The sequence below is a fragment of the Notechis scutatus genome, chromosome 5, assembly GCF_049901735.1.
Source record: "Notechis scutatus isolate UNSWTSFEM ecotype Mainland chromosome 5, rNotScu1.2, whole genome shotgun sequence".
In the NCBI taxonomy this organism is placed as follows: domain Eukaryota; kingdom Metazoa; phylum Chordata; class Lepidosauria; order Squamata; family Elapidae; genus Notechis; species Notechis scutatus.
Genome location: NC_142013.1, coordinates 68,901,440 through 68,925,246, shown reverse-complemented (window position 1 = coordinate 68,925,246; position 23,807 = coordinate 68,901,440). Strand labels below are relative to the sequence as shown.

The following is a 23,807-nucleotide window of genomic DNA, read 5'->3' as shown; positions in this document are numbered from 1 at the left end:
TATTTTTGTTAGTTTTTATTGTTGTTGTTTTTAATATAGTTTACATTCTGTAAGCCGCCTCAAGTCGCCATGGGTGAATAGGCGGCAATATATTAAATAAATAAATGAAATGAAATGAAATGTTGTAAGTTAAGGACTACCTGTATAATTTTCCAGCTGGAGGAAATCCAAAAGGGCTGAGTTCAGAGATTTTATAGACTGATTTCTAATGTTTTTGTAGTTAACATAATGTTAGTAAGAAAAAGCTTTAAATTAATGTTAATTATTATCCATGCTTCATCTATTATGAATACTTTTCAAATGTGTGACCTCTTAAATGCTAAACTTGAATACTCCTTAATGTGATATAATTAGAGTAATGCTGGTAACGGTGCTCATATAGGATGGTTTGCAGAGAACCATTATTTATTATTTCAAAAAAGTCTAATTAGACAGACCAGCATGCTTGGCACATATGCCGTAGTTTGGAAACCATATTGTGCAGTCTGTACAGTAACTACCCTATTTTCTTCTGTACTGATGATGTTGTATTACATGTAGCTCACTCCCTGACATTAAATCAAGAATGTGGGTGGATCCAAATTCTACTATGTACTGCTAAAACTTGTAGCATAGTTCAATATGTTCCAATATAATCAGATCATTTTGTCTTCCAACAAATGTATTTTCCCCTTCTTAGCCAGATTATGTCTTTCAAATGGAAGATATTAGTGAAATGAAATCAACTTTTATAATGTATAGTATATTTTACTCTGCATGGTTAAAATATTATTACAAATTACTCTTATTAATAATATTGTCCTTAGTGGTTCTCTGTACCACTAATTTATTATGAAACAATAATAAAAATAATGTATATCACATCATATTAAAAATCTCAGATTATGAAAAAGAGGGTTACACTGCCTTTTCAAGTATTGTTTAAATATCTTTCTACTCTTCTTGGAATGTAATCACTGGTAAAACTCCTAGCAAGATTACAGGATGGATGGATGGATAGAAAAATAAATGCATAGTATACACTATGGATATGAAGCCTACCAAATTTAAAGAAATAGGTTCATTCTAAAATTCAGATTGTCTTTTTTTGTATAGTTTGCTTTATTCCATTTTGTTTTGCCTATGAAAATATATAAGTATGTTAGCTCTTCAAGATGGATCAAATCAGACTCCACAAGTTTCACTGGAATTTTATTTACTGCTGGAGGTTATAGTAACAGAATCTTGAACGCCTGCTTATTTCCCTACCCACCTGCCTATTCCCCTACCGACTCTTGCTTTAGTTTTCTGTTTCTTTCTCACATTTTCTCTTTTAAAAATGTTTTTAAAATGCTTGTTTTTGTAACTTGTTGCCACGTGTTTGTTCCAAGGCATCTTTGAGGTTATCTACAACACACTTTTACACAGTGGCTTTCATGTGATGCTTCACAAAGGGCTGGAAGCTATATTTGTCATAAAACATTTACGAGGAAGCACACTGATGTATTCACTACTCACAAGTTGTTTTAGCCCTCCCCTTTCCTTATTATCTTAGTCTAGTTTCTTTTCTTTCTTTTTTTGAACAGCTGAGCAAATTATTTGGGCTTACCTAAGATCCTGATATAATCTGGAAAAATTACGATGGAGTCTGCCTTTTTTGTTTTGCAGCATGCAAGCTTGCTATTTTATTTTTGTAGTTTGTTTAAAATAGTGTTTAAAAAATAACCATGGTATAAAAACTAACAGATGTCAAGGTAAGCGTCTATGGACACATTGTTGTATACCTTGGCAGGAAAAAAAAACCACAAAATTTTGTTGCATTGTCATTTTTTTTACCTATAGAAGTTGTCTAGTCTTCTGTAGGTTTCCATTCATGATTATGAATCAGCTTAACCAATAGGATCCACTTTCTTCTTTCATGGCAAAATGGAGTAAGACTTACCTTTCATTTCTGAAACTGTTCTATTATAGTATTTCTATGTAAAATGTCTACAAGAAAGGCAAAAATATTACTGTTAGAAGGACATAGAATGCGGCAGAAATGTTGGTGATATTGTTACTTTAATTTTCTATGACATGTCACAAATAGAATGTAAGTTGCTGGGTTAGAAACTGGAAACTGAGTTCTAGACCTTTACAGGCATGAAATAATGAATTGGGTGACTTTGACCAATCACTCTTTCTTAACCCAACCCACTTCACAGGATGATTGTTGTGAGGAATATAGAAGCAGAAATATTAAGTATCTTCACTACCTTGAGTTCTCTCTCCCCCCTCCTCCCCTCCCCGCTCTCTCTTCCTGTCTGTCTCTGTCTCAAAGCAGAATAGAAATCTCATAATAATAGTAAGTTGATAATCCTGACAAATTTATATAAAAAGAGGTCCAATTTTACTACATATGACTGTCTTGTTGACAGAAGTATTGGGTGCTTAGAACCTTATTTAATTGTAGTTTCTGGATAATGATATCACCAAAATATGCAGGTTAGAGTAATAGACTTGTTATATCTGTCAGTACCATCAGTATTGCTTCAGTTCATGCTTCATAGAGAAGTTAAATCATTTAACATAGAAGGGGATTCCTTATCTTTCCCTGTTTAATGCCCTCAATTATATCTGTGTTGTTTTAGTACTTGATTCATGAACTTTAGCATTAAAAAGAACATACAAAACCACTTCATATTTAAACTTCTTGTTGGTATGATGAGCAATAGTTTAGATAATTTAACATCTATAAAAATCAATTTATAGAAGCTTTCAATATCTTAAAACATTTTTTAAAGTTTAACTTATTGAAGACCTAATTATAAAATTAGCAAGGAACTTTGCTGTCTTGATCTTATCCAGATGTTTTATAGTTTTAATAAATGTCCTATAAATGCATCAGTCATGTCAGTAATTCAATAAACATGTTATTTCAGGTGGTTGAACAGAATTAATATGCTTGCTGCTGGATATGCAGAAAGGGAAAGGATCAAACAAGAACAAGGTAAAAAGTTAATTGCTTTAACTACTTCCGTTTACCTCCTAATGAAAATGAACTATTATTTTAGAAAATGCATTATAGTATTTCTTAATAATATTCCTTCACACTCAGACACATTAGTATTATACTAATATTAGTATAATATAGTATTATAGTATTAGTATTATACAATTCAAATTCATTTTCAGTGCATGTGTCAACATTTCAGCAGACAAACCCAAGCAAGCAGTCAGTGTTCCAGCAAACCTCCATTCCAATCAGTAACTCCCAGACAAACATATCTCAAAAGTACCTTTATTAGAATAGCACCTGGCACATATGTGGAAACCCGAATCTAAAAGTTTTTTCAGATTTCCACAATTTCTCAAACTACAAATCCATCCCCCCTTGGTCATCATCACATCACATGACCCAATCACGATCCGTTCAAAAGTAAGATGCTAATTTCATCCTGCGCCATACTAAATTACCTTGAACTAACAAAATAATTTTATTTTGTCTACATAGAGCTACTTAATTGAAATCACCCCCCTTCCACTCTCCCAGGCTATGTGGCAGCATGGAATATGCCTTCCAAAACTGACAGGCGTCCCCCCTTGAAAAATTTGCCTCCTAAAAGAGATAATAAAGAAATTACAACCAGAGGTTAATGCAATGCCCTTAATCCTCCCCCCCCCCAGGTGCACCCTTTGGTTTGTTAGGGAATTCATTTTGGAATTGGTTAAACAATCTATCTGCATGTACATCCCAATTTTTTACCCAAGTAGCATCTGCCAAAGGGTAACCTTTCCATAATACCAAATATTGTAATCTCCCTCCTAGAATCGAGGATTTTCTTGATTTCATAATGTGTCTCACCCTGTACGATAAAGAGTTTGGGAGGAGCTGTTGGTATCGGCCTTAAATTTGACCCTACAGCTGGTTTCAATAAACTACTATGAAACACTGGCTGTATTTTCCCCAATAGCTGGGGGAGACTGAATTGGACTGTGACTGGATTGATTATTTTTGATATAGGGAATGGACCTAAGAATTTAGGGTCCAACTTCCGACTGGGAAGTTTCAATTTGAGATATTTAGTTGACAAAAACACTTTGTCTCCTACTTTAAATGTGGTTGGAGGGATCTATGTTTGTCTGCCTGTTTTTTATATTCCTCAGCAGCTTCAGACAAAGCTTTTTTTTGTATCCTCCCAATCTTTCTTTAATGAATCCATCCATTCCATTAAAGACATTGATGTTAGATAATTCCGGCATAGGTAATTCCTATGTTAATTGGGTAATTCCGGCATAGGGACAAATTCCATGCTGCTGTTGATTTGGAATGGAATCAAGCCTGTGCTGCTATGTACTGCATTATTGTAAGCAACTTCTGCAAATGGCAACAGCTCTGCCCAGTTCTCCTGATAATTTACATAGCATCTAATATATTGTTCCACCATGGCGTTCGTTCTCTCTGCTGCCCCGTTGCATGCAGGATGGAATGCTGAGGGATAACCCAATGGACTTTAAAAATTCCCTCCAGAACTAAACGGTAAACTGTACACCTCGGTCCGAGATTACTCTATGAGGTACTCCGTGGAGCCTATAGATATGCTTCACGAACAGTTTTGCAAGTTTTTTACCTGAAGGTAGTCCATTACAGGCTGTAAAGTGGGCTTGCTTAGAGAATAAGTTGGTAACAGTCCAAATCACTGTATTTCCTCCAGTCTCCGATAAAATCCACTGCAATTTCTTCCCACGGCTTCGTTGGTTCAGCTACTTGTTGAAGGAGGCCAGGGGTTTTTCCATTTCTGTGATTCATCATGGCACAAATTGAGCAGCTTTTCACATAGTCTTCGACATCAGGTTTCATTTTTGGCTACCAGAACTGTCTCCTAACTAAATGCAGGGTTTTTAAGAAACCAAAGTGTCCCCCCAACCGCGAGTCATGGCTATGCTTTAGTACTATTAGTCTTAGTGTATTGGGTACGCAAATTTTTGCCTCTTTCCAAGCCAATCCCTCGTTCATTGTCAAATCGGTTTGATGCTCAACAAACCAGGGATCGGTCAAAAGGGCTGCTTTCAACTTAGTTGTCGATTTGTCTTCTAGGCATCTGGGGCTGCGGTTGGCTTGGCCTCGGGTGGTTACTTGGCCTACTGGTTGGGCTTCTGATATCATAGTTTGCACTACTTCCTCTCGGCGACTGTCAAATTGAGGTTTTCTCGACAGGGCATCCGCCAGTATGTTTTTCCCTCCTGGGATATATTTCATGTTAAAGTTGAAGCACTTGAAGTATTGACCTCAGTAGGTTTGTTTAAGTGATAGCTTCCTAGGTGTCTTTAGAGCCTCGAGGTTCTTGTGATCAATCTATACCTCAAATGATTTCTTCCAGGAAATGCCTCCAAGACAGTAAAGCCCATCGCACTGCAAACACTTCTTTTTCCCAAACCACCCATCTACGTTCTGTGTCTGTCAACTTTTTGGACACATAAGCGCAAGGCATTAGCCAGTTCTGAGTCCTTTTGGAGAAGAATGGCCATGAAAGCCACATAACTAGCGTCAACTTGGACTATGAAAAGTCTGATCGGGTCTGGGTGCTGGAGAATAAGCTCACTGGCAAATAGGCGTTTTAAAGTTTCAAAAGATTTCTGATAGTCCATTGTCCAAGCAAGAGGTTGATTGGGCTTCGATTTGGTCGGGGAAGGCCTAGTTTCCAATAACTCTGTTAAAGGGAGGGCAGCCTCGGCAAAAGAATGAATAAATTGTCTATAGACATTGACAAAACCCAAAAAGCTTTGAAGTTGTTTACGTGTTTTGGGGGGTTGCCAGTCTAGCACCACTGTCACTTTTCCAAGGTCCATCTCAATTCCCTGGTTGGATACACGGTAGCCTAGGTAATCCAGTGACTCCTTGTGGAATTCGCATTTTGACAGCTTTACATATAACTTGGCAGCTAAAAGTTTTTTCAGCACTTGTCTGACCAATTTGACATGTTCGATGGTTTCGCTGAATATAAGAATGTCATTCAGGTAGATGAGGACCCCTTTGTATAGGTGCGGATGTAAGACTTCATTGATGAGTTGCATAAACACTGCAGGGTGGCCCTGGAGTCCGAAAGGCATGACTCAGAATTGGAAACTACCCAGAGGGCAGTTGAAAGCAGTTTTCCATTCTTCTCCCTCCTTTATGCAGACTCTGTAGTAAATTTCTCTCAGATCTAGTTTGGTGAAGACTTTGCCTTTAGACAGGTGATTTAATAAGTCCTTCATGAGGGGGAGGGGGTACATGTTTTTTATGCATACCACATTCACACCCCTAAAATCCACACATAATCTTAAGCTGCCATCTTTTTTTTTTCTTTGAACAGTACTGGGGCAGCCAACCTAGATTTGGCAGGTCCAATGAAACCTCTGCCTAAATTGTTATTGATGTATTTTCTCAACTCAATTATTTCAGCTGGTGTCATGGAATACATCTTTGGTTTTGGCAGTTTTGCCCTGGGTTCTAATTCTATGGCACAATCAGTGGCTCGATGGGGAGATAAACATTGCATTCCTCTTCACTCAACACCTCAGCCAAGTCCCTGCATTGTTTGGGGACTTGGGGCGCACCTGGAGGAGAGTCTGAAGCGGTGGCTGCTGCTTCAGGTTGGGGATCTTTGTTGGGTGGCAGTTTCTTTGTGGGAGAAAGGGGGCAGTGGGCCAACCCCAATTATGATTTTTTGGTATCTGTTCTCCCACTTGATGGTAGGGGCCCATTTATCCAGCCAAGCAAGTCCCAATATGACAGATTCTGACATCTTTGGAGCCACTACAAAACGTATGAGCTCACGGTGTTTGCCCATCTCTAATTTAATTAACTCTGCCATTTGGGTGGCTGGGACTCCCCCATTTAAAGTCCCATCTACTTATTCAAACCTGATGGGGCATTTCAGGTTTTTAGTTTTTATTCCTAATTGTTCAATGATGGGGAGGCCAATAAGGCATCCAGAACACCTGGTATCTATTACAGCTTCTATCTCCCCCACCTCTCCTGTGTCAGGCACCACTAACTTCACTTTGACTGTAAAAGGTGTGATGACAACAGTCATCATAGGGTTGTCTTCTTCATCTGCTTCTCTAGGGAGAATTTCTCAGGTCAGAAGTTAATTGCTCCCTTCTGCATGGAGGGGACCTTCTACGGTGTGTCTAGCAAACCAGCTAGTATCTGGAGGCTTCCTTGAATTTTTTCAACCCCTGGTGGCTGTACTAGGCCTTGGTTGTGGAGCTTGTGGAACAGGTGCAGGAGCAAATCAGTCGGCTGCTCTATGGCCATCCTGGCCACAACGATAGCACTTTATCATTCTTGTGGTTCAGGTAGGAGCAGCTTCAGCAGGTCTGGTCAGAGGCTGTCTGGCCACAGCTCTCCTAGGAGGGACTTTTTCTGTGGGTTGATTTCCCTGAAGAGGTTAATTTTACTGTGACCAGGTTGATCATCTTCACTATGGGAAAGGGCCCTATGTATTTGGGATCCAATTTCCTGCTAGGTAGTCTCAGCTTTTACATCATGGACAGATATATCTTGTCTCCTATGAGAAATCCCCTTGGGGAGTCCATTTCTTATTGGCTTGCTTTTTCTGACTCTCTGTTGCTCTAGCTAGGGCCTTTTTTACATTGTCACATGCATTCTGGAGAAAATCTACTCACTCCGTTAGGATTACTAATGAGGGAGGTTCTCTTGGGTACTCTGGCATAGGTACAAATTCCACCCATAGCTATTATAAAAGGGGTAGGTCCAGTACTACTATGCACTGCATTGTTGTATGCAGCTTCAGTGAATGGCAGGAATTCTGCCCAGTTTGATTGCTGATACTTGATATAGCACTGTATGTACTGCTCCACCATTGTGTACCACAGCCCTGTTTGTGCTCAGATGGAATGCAAAACTGAGCCCTGGGAGGACCCTATTAAATAGCCTTATGAATTACTGTTAGGAATGTAAGTCACCTAACCAGTTGGGCTGGAAATATATAAATCAGGAGAGACATTTTAATACTGTCTCTTTAAGGGAATGCTAAAATTGTAATTGGATGTGGTTCCTCAAACGGCCATAAGATGGAACCAGAAACCTGGGTTGTTTAGTCCTGTTGTTGAGAGTGTTGCCGTTCCTGCATTTCCCTATTGACTGTTGCTGATCTTCTTGGATTTGATGTGAGTCTATTTACTGAACTGTTTATGATACTGGACTTTGATTTGGATTATCCCTGGACTGAAAACTGACTGCTTTAACTGTGTATGTCTTGAACTGCTTGTTGGACTTTGCTTAACCGTTTACTGGAAGTAAAAACCTACATTTTACTCATTCTCCTAACAGGGAATTACTTTAACAATTACCACCAGAATTTGGCTGTAAATTGGACCCCTCTGTCCTAGATAATGCATTTTGGCACTCTATGCAATTGATAGATCTGCTGCAGGAACATCCTGGCTAACTTCTGGGCTGAAGGGAGGCTCGAGCAAGCTACAAAGAGAGCTTGCTTGAAGAACAGGTCAACTACAGTCCAGGTAACAGAACTTTCTGGGAGTTCTACTATAAAGTCCATAGCTATTTCTTCCCATGGCCACTTGCTGTTGCAGTCCTGGAGCCTTTCCTGGTCTCTGCTTCATGAAAGCACATATAGTGCAACTTTTTACATAGCTCTCTATGTCCTTTTTCATGCTTGGCCACCAGAATTGCCATTTGGTGAGGTTTTTAGGAACCAAAAGTGACCAGCTTGCTTAGTGTTGTGGCTGCATTGGAAAACTAGTGTCTGCAGTTTTTCGGGAACATACAATTCGTCCCCTTTCCAAGCCAATTCCCCGATCAACTCCCCTCAGTGGACCCCGAACCATGTGTCTGTTTGTAGTTCTTTTTTCAGCTGTTGGGTCAGTGTTGAGATTTTCTTCTTCTGCTGCTGCCAAGTGGCTACTTGCACTGCCAGCTGCAATAATATTACAACTTCCTCTCAGGCACTTATGTATTGGGGCATGTGGGACAGTGTATCAGGAATTTCTCCCAGCCCTAGATTGTACTTCAATGTGAATTCAAACTTATTTAAGTACTGGGCCACTGTATTTGCTGCGGGGAAAGTTTGCAGGAGGTTTTCAATGCCACTAGATTTTTGTGGCCAGTCTGTACTTTGAAAGGGATTTTACTGCCCTTTAAGAACTGTCTCCATGCCAACAACAGAGCCACTGTGCAGCTACTGTGAAGGCTTCTTTCTCCCTTACTGCCCAATGCCTCAGTCTCATTCAATTTTTGGAATGTGTAGGTACATGGTTGCAATTTCCCCTCTTTGTTCTTTTGGAGGAGAACGGCCCTCACTGCTACATCGCTGGCATCTGCCTGGATAATGAATGTTTCCTCGGGGTTGGGGTGCTTTAGGACCAGCTCAACAGCAAACGGTCTGTTAAGTTTCTCAAAGGTTGTTTGGCATTCCATTGTCCAGTTTAGAGGCTAGCTAAGCCAGGGTTCCCCCCTCCCCCCAGTCTTCAATAGCTCCATGATCAGTTAGGTGATTTTCGCAAAGGAGGGGATGAATTGCCTATAGATATTTGCGAAGTAGAGGAAACTTTGCAATTGTTTGTGAGTCCATGGGGACTGCCACTCTAAAATGGCTTTCACCTTCCCTGGGTCTATTTCCACCTGCTCACAAGACACTCTATATCTTATGTAGTCTATGCTGGTCTTATGGAACTCATATTTTGACAGTTTGGCAGACAGTTTTCCAGTACTTGGCATACTAGTTTAACATGTTCCTCCATCGTCTCAGAATAAATGAGAATGCCCTCTAGATACACCAGGACTGCTTTGTATAGGTGCTCATGCAGCACTTCATTTATTAGCTGCATGAACGCAGCTGGGGATCCCTGTAGTCCAAAGAGCATTACCCTAAACTGATAGCATCCTAATGAGCAATTGAAAGTGGTCTTCCATTTGTCACCTTCCTTGATTCTCACTCAATAGTACACCTCCCTGAGGTACAGCTTGGTGAACACCTTCCTTTTGGCTAAATGTCCCAACATATCTTTCATGAGGGGAAGCAGGTACATGTTTTCCACACACGCACACTGTTAATCCCCCTAAAAATCTTTGCACAATCTCAATGAGTTTTTATCGATGTAATCTCTCAACTCCCCCACCTTCTTCAGAGTCATCAAGTACATCTTGGGCTTTGGGAGTATTGTCCCTGGCAGGATCTCAATTGCATAGTCCGTGGGACAATGTGGTGTAGGACATTGCATTCCTTGTCACTGAATGCTTCTGCTAAGTCCCAGTATTCTTTGGGGATAGTCTGCACTTTTGGCACCAATTTGGATGCCGCTTTTGTGTATTTGAGTCCTTCCCTCTATTTCCTCTGCTGGTTAGACTTGCCCTACTTCCTTTTTGAGGGTGTGGCCCTTCCTGCCATTGCTATATGTCTCTCTCACTTTCCCCAATGCATGATGGGTTTCCACTTGGTCAGCCAGGATAATCCCAATATAGCTTCTGCCATTTTTTGGGTGACCACGAACCGAATGGTCTCTTGGTGAATTCCTTGCTTTAGGTGCACCGGCTCTGTTAGGTAGGAGGTGGGCAAGCTCCCCACAATGGAACCTTCAATCTGCTTGAATTTCATGGGTTGGCATAGTTTTCTCATTCGCAGTCCCAACTTCTGCACTGTCTGCATGCTGACTAAGTATCGGGTGCAACCTGAGTCTATTAGGGCTTTTAGAACCAAATGGGGTACTATGATCTCCATTTGGGCCGACAGGGGGATGATGGTCTCACTTACCATTAGGTCATCTTCCCCTTGCTGTCGCTCTCATAGAGGGTCAGCTGGGGATCCTCCTCAGTTGGAGTTCCCTCCCCTTTGCTATTGGGAGAGAGAACTCTACAATTTGGCATGTCACTCGTGACTTCTCCTTTCTCCTCTTGGTCTGCTTCCTCAGTTTCTCTGGGCTCGGGGCCCTTGGGGTCGAAATGAGCGCTGATGCCAGGTAGGCTGCAGCTCTGTGGCCCTCTTGGGCCACATTGGAAGCATAAGCTGAGTCTGCACATTGGGGCTTCAGAAGGGGCAGGTACCTTCATGATAGTGGCTTTCCACCCGAGCAGACGCCTCTCCTGGCTCCTTTTCAGGCAGCCTTCTGTTCCTCCATGTCATTTATATTCCATTAGGTTTAACTCCACACTTGTTGCCAGATGGTACCAGTCATGGATTTGTTTGGATATTCCACAAGATAAGCAGTTCAGGCCATCTCAGAAGTAGTGGACCAGAGTCACTCCAGCCAGTACCTCAGCCACCCTGCCAGTCTTCGGAACTGACAAATGTATTCAGTCACTGGTCTACTTCCTTGCTTGATGGCACAGATGTTGGATTCCACCTGCCAGACTTGTGTGGTGCCTCCGAATCGGGCTCTGAGCTCTCCCAAGAAGGCATTGGGGTCCCCCAACTTGGAAGGCCCTTTGTTGTGGAGGCCTGTCATTCATTCTGCTGCCCCTCCCTGTAAGTTCACCACAATGGCGTTCATGCAAGCCACATTGTCAAAGTTCGATAGGGCCTGGGGTGCCAGAGTATCCCTGTAGGGAAAGGGCCAGATCTGTGCACCCATTGCTGCTGGTTGTGCTTGAGGCTTCCTGGTGATCCTTTGCAGTTGGGCTGCTGCCTGTTGGGGTCCAGCGGCACCTTGCCCTGGAGCCCGGCCTGGCTGAGAATGGCAGTCGGTGGAGGAGGGCTGGTGGCTCACCCCATCCTCAGTTGGGGTTGATGCAGCAGAAATGGGAGAGTTGCTGAGGGTTGACTGGATCCTGCTCTGGAAGCTTGGGCTATCTGCTGTACCATTTCTTCTCCCTGCAACTCCATTCTTGTTAGGGATATACACCCTAGCAGAACGTGTAACGGTAGTCAGTCAGGCAGGCAGATATGTGAGATAAACGTTGTTGTAGCTTACACTCAGTAAATCAGATACACTGTGCCAGTTAAATAGTTTTTATTCCAGTAAGAGTTATAGCATAGTCAAACAGTCCATATATCATACACTAAGTTCAGTCCGTCCGGGGATTATCCATTAGCAAAGTCCAGTGTCAAAAAAGAGGTCAGTAAACTTACAAATAATCAGTCCAGTAATATATCTCTTTTGCAGTAGAGATATGAAGAAAATCAAACCTCTTTTCTTCGTTCAGCAATAGCAGGGAAAACACGCAGTTATCACCATCAATCCATCATTGTCAGCAATCCAGTAAAAGCCAGCAAACAATGAGCTCTCTTGCTCCTCTTATGGTGATTTTACAACCGCACCCAAAATACATGGTCTGCATTTAAAGTGATACACACAATCATAGTCTATATATATTATTTTACCCAAACTAAGTTAGGTAACCATGTTATCCCTAACATTCTCCCCTTTTGGGTAATATAATAACATATATATCTATTTACAACTCTAAACCATAGTTTTCACAACTTTCCTTGTGCTTTACTGCACCTTGGGCTTTTGTAAACTGATCAGCAAAATTTTCTTCAGTTATGCAATATTCCAATCTTATTAAACCATTTTTTACAGATTGCCTTACATTCAAATATCTAAGATCAGTATGCTTAGGTCTCGTTTTTACAGCAATATTTGTAGCCAACCGTATGGCTGCTTGATTGTCCTCATACACTACAATGGCATCATTAACAGTTATTCCCATATCTAATAACAACTGTTTATACAGAATTAAATCAGTACATAATAAAGATAGACATGAAAATTCTGCTTCCATTGTGGACATACTTATGTGTTGCTGTCTAATTGACCTCCAACCAATCAGTGCTTTACCTAATAGTATAGCCATACCTGAAGTTGATTTCCTAGTGTTTAAGTCTGTTGCAAAACTTGCATCAGCATATGCACTTAAAATCAGATCATGTTTTGGCTCCAAATACAATGCATAGTGCATTGTCTTTTAAGATACCTTAATATATGCTTTAGCGCTTGCCAGTGACGTTCAGTGGGTTCAGCGTTGAATCGTGCCAATTGATTAATGCCATATGCAATGTCTGGCCTTGACCAATTACTAATATACGATAAACTACCAATTAATGACTGATAAATAGTCTTATTTCGAATTTTGAACTTTGAGCATCAGTTCGGGCAAAATTCCTGACTCATTGGAGTTTTGCCGGCTTACAAAGTTCCATTTTATACGTTTTTAGCAATTGGTAAATTTTATCTTCTTGAGATATCTTAAAGCCACTCTTGGTTTTGTTTATTGTCAATCCTAAATACTGTCTTATTTCTCCTAATTGCTTTAATTTTATCCTCTTACTTAATAATATTATTTCAGTAGCTTCATTATTAGTCTTTGTAATTAAAGCAATATCATCTGTAAACAACAATAATAATGACACCATTTGTCTCTTTCTTAAATAAACATGGATCAGCTAAACCTGCTTTAAACCCTATATTGTTTAACTCTTTAACAATATATTGGTTCCATTCATAACCAGATTGCTTTAATCCATAGAGACTCTTTTTAAGTTTCCAACAGTCATTATTATTTTTATCATCCTTAAGTCCTACTGGTTTCCTTAAATATATAGTGTGCTGTAATGGTGCATGCAGATAGGCAGTTTCTACATCTAAGTGATTTATAATATAATTCTTCTTAGCTGCCCACACTAAAGCTGCTCTCAAGGTTGTTGCCTTTAAATTCGGTGCAAATACTTCATCATAATCATATGCAGTTTGATTAAATCCTTGAGCTACCAACCTAGCCTTATGGGTAACAGTCCCATTTTTACCAGTTTTAATTTAAATATCCATTTGCAGCCAATGGACTTTTCACCTGGAGGTAATTTGGCATTTTCATAAACTTTCATTTCTTTTAATGAATTTAGTTCCTTCTCCATTGCCTTATGCCAATTTTCCTGTTCCTTTGCAGAATACATCCTAAGTTCTTCAACAGTAGTTGGAACTTTACTAACTTGGCAAACTACACTTGCTTGGTACCTGTCAGGTGGTCTGGTTACACGTGTAGAACGTCTAGGTATTACAGGGCTTACAGGTGGACTTTCATGTACTACCTGTTCCTGGTTATCTATTACTTCCTCTTCTAGTATTTCTTCCTTTTCTGGACCTATATGCTCTTCATGTACTTCCTCTTTAATTGTACTCTTCTTATTACTGATTTGTTCTTTTGGTCTTTTGTAGGTTTCTATAATTACTTCCTTACTTGAATTTTGCTCCACTTTTTCCCATCCTACATGTTCCAGGAATTGTGCACTAGCACTACAGTAAACTCTAGGTGTACCTTTTTCCCAGAATCTGTATGATTTGTGATTAGATTCATAACCTACAAAGAATAACTTTTTAGCCCTATGCTGACCCTTTTGTCTCAGTTGTGTAGGGATATGCACCCATGCTGGTGCTCCAAATGTATGCATGTAGCTTAGGTCAGGTTTTCTGCCATGCCACCATGTGAATGGTAATTCACCTGTTGTTGAGTTAACAACATTATTCAATATATGATTACCACACATTATTGCTTTTCCCCACAAAGTTTCAGGTAATCCTGAATCTGACAGCATAGTACGAGCCATTGCTTGTAATGTTTGGCCTCGTCTTTCTATAAAGGCATTATGTTGTGGCCTATATGGTGCAGACTTTTTATGTTCAACACCTGCCATCTTCAGTCTATTTTGGAATTTATTGTTTATAAATTCCGTACCATTATCAGTTATAAGAGTTACTAATTTCCTTTTAGTTTTTCTTTCTGCAAACTTAAGCCAATTAAAGAAATTTTGATATGTTTCCGTTTTACTCTTCATTAGATAACAGAAACCATATCTGGAATAATGGTCCATTATACTTAGTATATAACTTGAGCACCTCCCACACTTGGTTTTTTAGGACCTATAATATCAGCAAATACGACCTCTAGAGGCTCCTTAGTTTTAAATCCATTTAATATATTTGCTGGTATTACCTTGCTTTTTCTTGACTACAAGCATTGCAGTGCAAATACTTACTGCAAGGCTTCAGTTTTATACCTTTAGATAGTTCTATCGTTTGTTTAAGCATTTTAAAATTTATATGCCCTAAACGTCTGTGTAACAAATGTATGCACTCATCATGAGGTTTAACATTATTATAAACTGTGTTAGCTACCTCTAATGAATTATAATTTAACACATACAATTTACCTTTTAAAGTTGCAGTCACTTTTTACCTTCTTTTTCAATTATGCAACTTTCTCCCCTAAAGGTAACTACATAACCTAGTTTAACCAAAACTCTAACCGAAAGCAAATTAAACTTAAGCTGTGGTACATATAACATTTTTACATTTTCTTTTATGCAAGAACAATATGCTATACCTTCACCTTTAGCTTTCAGTTTCCAGCCATTAGCTAACGATATCTGCTGTGAACTTGTGGACATCTTAACAAATTTTTCTTATCATTCATTATGCAGTGCGATGCTCCACTATCTACAACCCATAAATTATTATTCACAGTTTCGTTTGCTATACATGGCTAACTCTATGCATTTTTATCCTTTTGATGCCTTTTAGCATTCTGGCTGGCATTTTGGCTTTTTGCTTTCTTGCAGAATCTAGCCAAATGTCCTTTTCCTCCACAATTAAAACATTTTCTAATTGTATAGGCTGACGAAGATATTTTCTCTTCTTCTGGTGGTTGTTGTTCCCTTCTGAGTTGATCCCTTTCAAGCCTTCTCCTGGCTTCTTCAATTAATCTGCCAGTAATGTCAGTTAATGTGAGGTTATCTTTTGGCAGAACTTCAAGTGAAGTTACATAGTCATCATAGCTCTCATCTAACGAAGACAAAATTATATAAACTTGATGTAGTTCTGTGAAGATAAGTTCTTTTCATGCAGTTCCTGAAAAATTCTCTTCATAGTGTTTATATGACTCAGCATGTCTCCATTCTTTTGAAGATGTGTTCTAAACAGCTTTCGTGTAAGATTTATATGTGCTCCTACACTGTCTCGAACATAAATCTTCTTTAAATTCTCCCAACATTTCGCAGCTGTTTCTTCTCCACGAATATGGACAAGCTGCTGGTCAGAGAGTGTCAGTCCTATTATACAGAGAGCTTGCTCATTCTTCAGTTGATATTCTTGTATCTTCTGGGCATCATCCTCATCCTCCGGATCCCATGCATCTACCTCTGGTGGGTTTTGAATTATACTCCACAAACCTTCTCTGCGTAGAAGTAGGCTGCATTTCATAGACCATGAAACATAGTTTGTTCCATCCAGTTTGGATATTAGAGACAAACTTTGTAAATTGACTTGGGCCATCTTTTTCTGGATATTAAACTATAATTAATAAAACACAGCTGTCTGTTTACAGTATTGTGTAACTACACAAACTCTCACTTTATATATAAGCCTGTTTATATCCTGGTTAGTCTGACTGTGCACCTGGGCCCATAACCAGTGTTAGGGATATACACCCTAGCAGAACGTGCAACGGTAGTCAGTCAGGCAGGCAGATATGTGAGATAAACGTTGTTGTAGCTTACACTCAGTAAATCAGATACACTGTGCCAGTTAAATAGTTTTTATTCCAGTAAGAGTTATAGCATAGTCAAACAGTCCATATATCATACACTAAGTTCAGTCCGTCCAGGGATTATCCATTAGCAAAGTCCAGTGTCAAAAAAGAGGTCAGTAAACTTACAAATAATCAGTCCAGTAATATATCTCTTTTGTAGTAGAGATATGAAGAAAATCAAACCTCTTTTCTTCGTTCAGCAATAGCAGGGAAAACACGCAGTTATCACCATCAATCCATCATTGTCAGCAATCCAGTAAAAGCCAGCAAACAGTGAGCTCTCTTGCTCCCTCTTATGGTGATTTTACAACCGCACCCAAAATACATGGTCTGCATTTAAAGTGATACACACAATCATAGTCTATATATATTATTTTACCCAAACTAAGTTAGGTAACCATGTTATCCCTAACAATTCTGACAAACCTCTCTCTCAGCTATTCGATGGGCTGCGGCAGGCTGCCAAGTATCTCCACTCCACTGGCTCTTCCCACTCCAGCGCTCTTTTCTCTCTCCATCTTGAGCCCAGGTGAACACCATTCTAGGAGAAAGCAGAGGGAACTCAGCTTTGGACGCCTTCAGCATCACACCCCGCCATAGCTCCTCAGTCACCTGATGTAATCCCCCAGCTGCCACGGTCTCCTCCCGCGCTGCTTGCTGCTCAGTTTTCTCCGCTTGTCCTTTCGAACAGGTCATCACCATCTGGGTGCTGAAATCCATCTGGCCTGCAGTTGGTGTCTCTTTCTCTGGGCCTGTCCCAGACTTTGCTGTCTGCTCTCCTTTATATTCCTCTGTCACATTCCAGAACTGCAACCTCCCTGGAGTGCCCAGGAGTATAAGGTATTCAGTGCTCAGAGATATGGCCATGGTAAGAAAGGCTGAAACCCAATCACCACTGAAGAAGACACATAACAGAAAAACTGGGCAAAGAAGCATCTGAAGACAGATTTTTCAAAGGTTTAATGGATTGATGAGATGAGAGTGACTCTTGACGGAACTGATGGATGGAAATGTGGCTGGATCAGTAATAGGCACAGAGCTCCACTTAGACTCAGACACCAGCAAGATGGAGGTGGGGTACTGGTATGGGCTGGTATTATTAAAGAAGAAAGAACTAGTTGGACCTTTTCTGGTTGAAGATGGACTGAAAATCAACTCCTAAACCTACTGCCAGTTTTTAGAAGACACTTTCTTCAAACAGTGGTACAGGAAATAGTTTGTATCTTTCAAAAAGATCATGATTTTTATGCAGGACAGTGCTCCATCGCATGCATTTAAATACTCCATGGTGGGGCTAGCCAGTAAAGACCTTAAAGATGAAAGAATAATGGCATGGCCCGCTTCCTCACCTGATGTAAACCCTATTGAGAATTTCTGGGCCCTTCTTAAATGAGAGATTTATGGTGAAAGAAAACAGTATACCTCTCTGAACAGTGTCTGTGGTTGCTGCTGCACAAAAAGTTGATCGTCAATAGATCAAGAAACTGATAGACTCCATGAATGGAAGGCTTATGACTGTTATTGAAAAGAAGAGTAGCTATATTAGTCACTGATTTTTTAAATTTTTAAATGTTAGAAATATTTATTTGCACATTTTGAGTTATTTGTTTATTATTCTCACTTTAAAAGATCCAAATAAATGAGAGAGATGAGCAACTGTTTGTTTTTCATTCAGTTGCATAATAATTCTGCACATTAATAATTGCCCAATAATTGTGGGCATATAGATATTCTCCTAAAAAAGCCAAAACTTCACTTTTACTATCTTAAATATTCAGGTTTGAGGTTTATTAACATTTTGAATTGACAAAGAGCATGGCAATTGTTCAATAATAAAATTATTCCTCCAAAATACAACTTGCCTAATTGTGCACACAGTGTATATTTGGACCAACTACAACTTGCAAGTGCTCTTCAAGGGCAGCCCCATTATAGTAATAAAGGATAACTAAGGTATAAGTCACCATGAACAAGGCCTCCCAATCATAGACTGGATTCAATTGGTGCACAAGAAAAAACCCCTCCCTCCATTCCACAGCTAGCACTTACTGTTCAAGCAACCGACTATCCTCATGAAGTCCCCTAATCACTGTTATAGATTACTTCTGACTTTGTACTAGATTTTTCTTCCTCACAAGTTGGATTAGACTATTGACGAATGCAAATATCAATTCCATGGTCTTTTGTCTACAACTTGAACAAAGAACAAAAACATCCAGCTTCCTGTAATTCACTTCTGACTTTAATTGCTTCTCTTTCTACTTGAGCACATTTGCAAATCCCATCTATGAGTGCTCCCACCCACACCCAAATGACAGAATTTTAGAATGGCAGAATTACAGATTAACAGAGTTGGAAGGGACCTTGAAGATCGTCTAGTCCAACCCCCCATGCAAGCAGGAGACACTACACCATTTCTGACAAATGGTAGCCCAATCTCTTATTGAAAGTCTCAAGTGATGAAGCTCCCACAACTTCTGAAGGCAAGCTGTTACATTAGTTGAAAGTTCTCACTATCAGAAAATTTCTCCTTATTTCCAGGTTAAATCTCTCCTTGATCAGTTTTCATCCATTATTCCTTGTCTGGACTACAGGTGCCTTGGAAAATAGTTTGACACTCTACTCTCTGTGGCAGCCCCTCACATATTGGAACCCTGCTATCCTGTCTCCCCTGGTCCTTCTCTTCACTAGACTAGCCATGCCCAGTTCCTGTAACCGTTCTTCATATGTTTTAGTCTTCAGTCCCCTAATCATCCTCTTCTCTTCTCTGTACTTTTTCTAGAGTCTCAACATCTTTTTTATAGTGTGACCAAAAGTGAATGTAGTATTCTAGATGTGGTCTTGCTAAGCCTTTATACAGTGGTATTAGTACCTCACTTGATCTCGATTGTATCCCTCTGTTAATGCAACTTGGGATTGCATGAGTTTTTCTGGCTACTGCTGCACACTGCTGGCTTATATTTAACTGGTTGTCCACTAAAACTCTGAGATCCTTCTCATAGTTACTGCCATTAAGCCTGGACTCACCCAATCTGTATGTGTACAGTACTTTTCATTTTCCTTGCCTAAGTGAACACCCAGTGTTCAAATCTGTCAAGATCCATCTGGATCTTCAGCCTATCTTCTAGGGTGTTAGCTATTCCTGCCAGCTTAGTATCATCTGCAAATTTGGTAAGGTCCCCTTCCATTCGCTTATATAAGTCATTTATGAAGATATTGAAAAGTATTGGGCCTAAGACAGAACCTTGTGGCACCCCACTGCTTATACTCCCCTCAATGTAGACTTAGACCCATTAAGGACTACTCATTGAGTATGGTTTGTCAGCCAGTTGCAAATCCATCTGGTGGTGATGCTATCTATCCCACTTTTTTCTAGCTTACTAAGAAGTTGGTTGTAGTCTACTTTGTGAATGCCTTGCTGAAGTCTAAGTATATTATGTCCACAGTATTTTGCTAGTCTAATTTAGTCACTAAGTTGGAGAATGAAATAAGATTTGTTTGGCATCATCTATTTTTAATAAACCTGTGCTAACTGCTAATTATTACTTTACTTGTTTCTAGATGTTGGCACATCTGTTTTTTTATTATCTTTTCCAGTATCTTCCCGGGTATGGATGTTAGGCTGATTGGTCTGTAGTTTCCTGGATCTGTTTTTCTTTTCCTTTTTTGAAGATGGGGACCACATCAGATCTTTTCCAGTCCTCTGGTAGTTCCCTGGTGCTCCAGGATTTTTGAAATATGTGGTACAGTAATTCTGAGATGACATCTGCCAGCTCCTTTAGAACTCTGGGATATAATCCATCAGGTCCTGGTGATTTGTGTTCATCAAGATCAGACAGGTGTTCTCTTACTATTTTTTTTATTATTTTAACTTTTATTACTAGTATGTCTTTTACAATTATGTTTTTGGTAGGTTGGGCTATAGTTTCTTTTTGCATGAAGACCAATGCAAAGAATGAATTAAGCAGCTCTGCTTTCCCTTTGTTGCCTGTTACTTCCTTGCCATCTTCTCTCTTTAGTGGACCAACTGTTTCCTTTGGGTTTTTTTCTTGTTATTTATATGTTGGAAGAAACTTTTTTATTATTATCTTTGACTTTTCTTGCAAGTCTTTGTTCATTCTGAGCCTTTGCTTTCCTGACTTCGTCTTTGCAGATTCTGGCTATCTGCTGATATTCTGCCTTAGTTTTGTTTCCCTCTTTCCATTTTTTGTCCTTTTTGTCTTTCAATTTGTGGAGATCTTTGTGGAGCCATGCTGGTTTCTTCTTGGATTTCTTGTTTTTCTTTCTCAGTGGTATTTTTCAGAATTTCCCAAGCTTCTTGAGTTGTTTTCCCCTTTAGCATTTTCATCCAAGAAATCTTTCCCAAGTTTTCTCTGAATTTATTAAAATCAGCTCTTTTAAAATCTAAGACTCTCGTATGATTATGTTTTATTGCTTGTGTTTGCGTTATGTTGAATTCTAGTATGACATGATCACTCTCACCTGAGGTTCCTGCAATTTCAACTCTCTCTATCACTTCTTCTCTGTTTGTAAGAATTAAGTCCAGTATGGCTGTCCCTCTAGTTCCCTCCTCTACCTTTTGGACGACAAAGTTGTCAGCTAGATTGGTTAGGAACCTATTTGATTTCTCACTTAGTGCAGAATTAGTTTTCGAATTGATATCAGGGGACTTCAATTACCCATTACTAGTGTAGTGTGTTTCCTACATATATTTGCTAGTTGATTGGCAAAAAAGTACATCTATTTTTTCTGCTTGATTGGGTGGCCTATAGTATACACCTATGGCCGTGTCATTTTTTTTATATTTACCCATATGCATTCTAGGAGGTTTTTGTCTTCGGTTTCATGTATTTCTGTAGCAATATAGTGGTCCTTTACATACAGTGTACCTCCTATTTTATGGGGTCTGGTTTTTTTAAACCGTTTGTATCCTTCTATCAGTATGTTCCAGTCATGGGTTTCATCCCATCAAGTTTCTGTTATTTCAACTATATCATATCTACTTTCATGTATAAATAGTTCAAGTTCACTCTGTTTGTTCCCTCAGACTTTGTGCATTTATATATAGGCATTTGAGATCTTTATGTCTGATGCTGGGTATTCTACCTATGTCTCCTATTTGGTGTTTGAGTTTGTTTTCCTTCCCATCCCTCCTTACTTCATTATTTGACTTGCTTTCTAGGGATTTTTGCATGGAATTGGGTCCTGGAGATCCTAAAGATTGATCACCCTCACCCCTCAATTTTAGTTTAAAGCCCTCCAGATAAGTTAAGCCAGTCGTTTTCCAAAAGCATTCTTCCTAGTCTTTGTGAGGTGCAAGCCATCCCTTGCCAGAAGCCCATCATGGAGATAGTACAGATCGTGGTCCAGGAATCCAAGTTTTTTGGGCGACACCAACCCTTTAGCTAGTGGTTCACTTCCAGAATTCTTTTTTCTCTTACTGGATGTTGTCCATTCATTGGCAGTACAGATGAAAAAACTACTTGTGCACCTAAGTCCTTGACTTTCTTGCCTAGCTGCTCATAATTACTCAATATTGCTTTCAAGTCCTTTTTTGTGTCATTCATCCCTACATGTAGTAGTAGAAAGGAGTAGTAGTCTGTTGATTTTATTATGTTGGTTAGGTTCTCAGCCAAATCTTTGATTTTAGCTCCAGGGAGATAACATACCTCTCTGGATAGACTGTCTGCTCTACAGACGGCTGGTTCTGTTCCCTTGAGAATTGAATCTTCTATCACCAGCACTCGTCTTTTTTTTCCTAGGGATGTTTGGGGTGTTTTTCTATCTATCACAGAAGCATTTGATGGTGCTACTTTTTTAGGGACATGTGATGGTGCCTCTTTACTATGTGTCTATTTGTTTTCTTCCGGTGAGAGTCCATGAAATTGATTGCTTAGCGCCAGTGGGGCTACATCAGAGTGGGTTGATTTGGACAGGGGTTTTGTACTAGGTTTGTGTTTTTTCTATGAATGACATGTTTCCATCTGTCTTCTTCTTCCTCTAATGCAGAGGTGTCAAACTCGATTTCATTGAGGACTACATCATGGTTGTTTGATCGTGGGGGGCCAGGGTAGAAGTGTCCAGCTCAACATCACTTGTGTCAGGGATGCCTGTGGTGGCCCGAGCACTCTGCCAGCGAAAATGGGCTCCTGAGCTCCATTTTTGGCTGCGACGGCCTCCTGCAACCCTCTGTCAGCAAAAATGGAGCTTGGGAGGACCTGCGTGCAGCCTTCCTAAGCTCCATTTTTGCTGGCAGAGGTACCACGGGGTGGTCCTTTGCTATTTCCAGGGCTCCCGTGGGCCACATTTAAACATCCCGCAGGCTGGATACGGCCCCAGGCCTTGAGTTTGACACCCCTGCTATAGACCCTTTACTTTTTCTTCTAGTAATTTGATTAGTTTACATTTGGTACATATATAGTTTGGGTATTCTATGGGCATAAATGTATACATGGAACATGTTCTGCAGATCACAATAGTATCAGTTTCTTCTTCCATGAGTGGATTTTAAAAAATTGAAAGTAGAAGTGTAGAAGGTTTTACCACAGATTTTTAACTGTGAAAAATGTCCAATTTGGAATATAGATATTCTAACAGATCATTTAAGTTTCAAATTTGGGTGGGAAAATGTAGCTAAAAGCTTAAGGTTCTACCAGTTAAAGAATGTCTGATTTAAGGATTTAAAGTTATATAGTTCAAAATTGTCTAATTTAAAAATTTGAAGTTCTTCAGATCATTTAGATTGTCCAACTTTAAAATTTTCAGTGTTGGGTGGGCTTAAGTGCGAGGTTTGTTCTTAGGCTGTACTGGAATGTTCTATGATTGTCCCTTTCCTCCCTTCCTTCTTATGATCCTTTCCCTCCCTGCCTTTTTGTGGGCTTAATTTATCTCTTTCTTCTCTGCTTTTATATGTTCCTTACTTGCTATTGTCTATTTGCCTTTGATTTTTGTGACTTGTGTCCTCTGTTGTCTTTTTATCCTCCCTTCCTACTTGCTTTTCCTGCCACTTCCTGCTGTCCCTGCTTTTCTCAATTCATGGTGTTCCCCCCCCCTCCCTTGCCTGTTGGTCTCCCACACTGCTCTGTTGCCATTCTCAGTCACTGGATCGCTGATCCCTTTTGCTGAAATGTTCCACCAACACCGACAGCCTCCGGTTGCACCAATGCTCTCCTGTTGCTTTCCATGCTCCTCTCATGATCTGATTTGCTCTGTTGCCCCTCACTGCCAGTTCTCTCCTCTGCCGGTGCTGCTCCTGTCTCTCCAGCCATGTGGCTCCTGTTTGCACTGCTGCTCACAGCAA

The 23,807-nt window shown here is 39.9% G+C and overlaps 1 protein-coding gene across 6 annotated transcripts in view; it reads left to right on the top strand.

Annotated features, from left to right (window-relative positions):
• CNKSR2 (connector enhancer of kinase suppressor of Ras 2) overlaps positions 1-23,807 on the top strand; it is a 264,189-nt gene that overhangs the window by 177,307 nt on the left and 63,075 nt on the right. For all 6 annotated transcript variants that reach the window (XM_087966919.1, XM_087966922.1, XM_087966920.1 and 3 more), the window contains one exon: positions 2,901-2,968. In XM_087966919.1, coding sequence (XP_087823045.1) covers positions 2,901-2,968 — 68 coding nt within the window. The remainder of the gene's footprint in view (positions 1-2,900; positions 2,969-23,807) is intronic.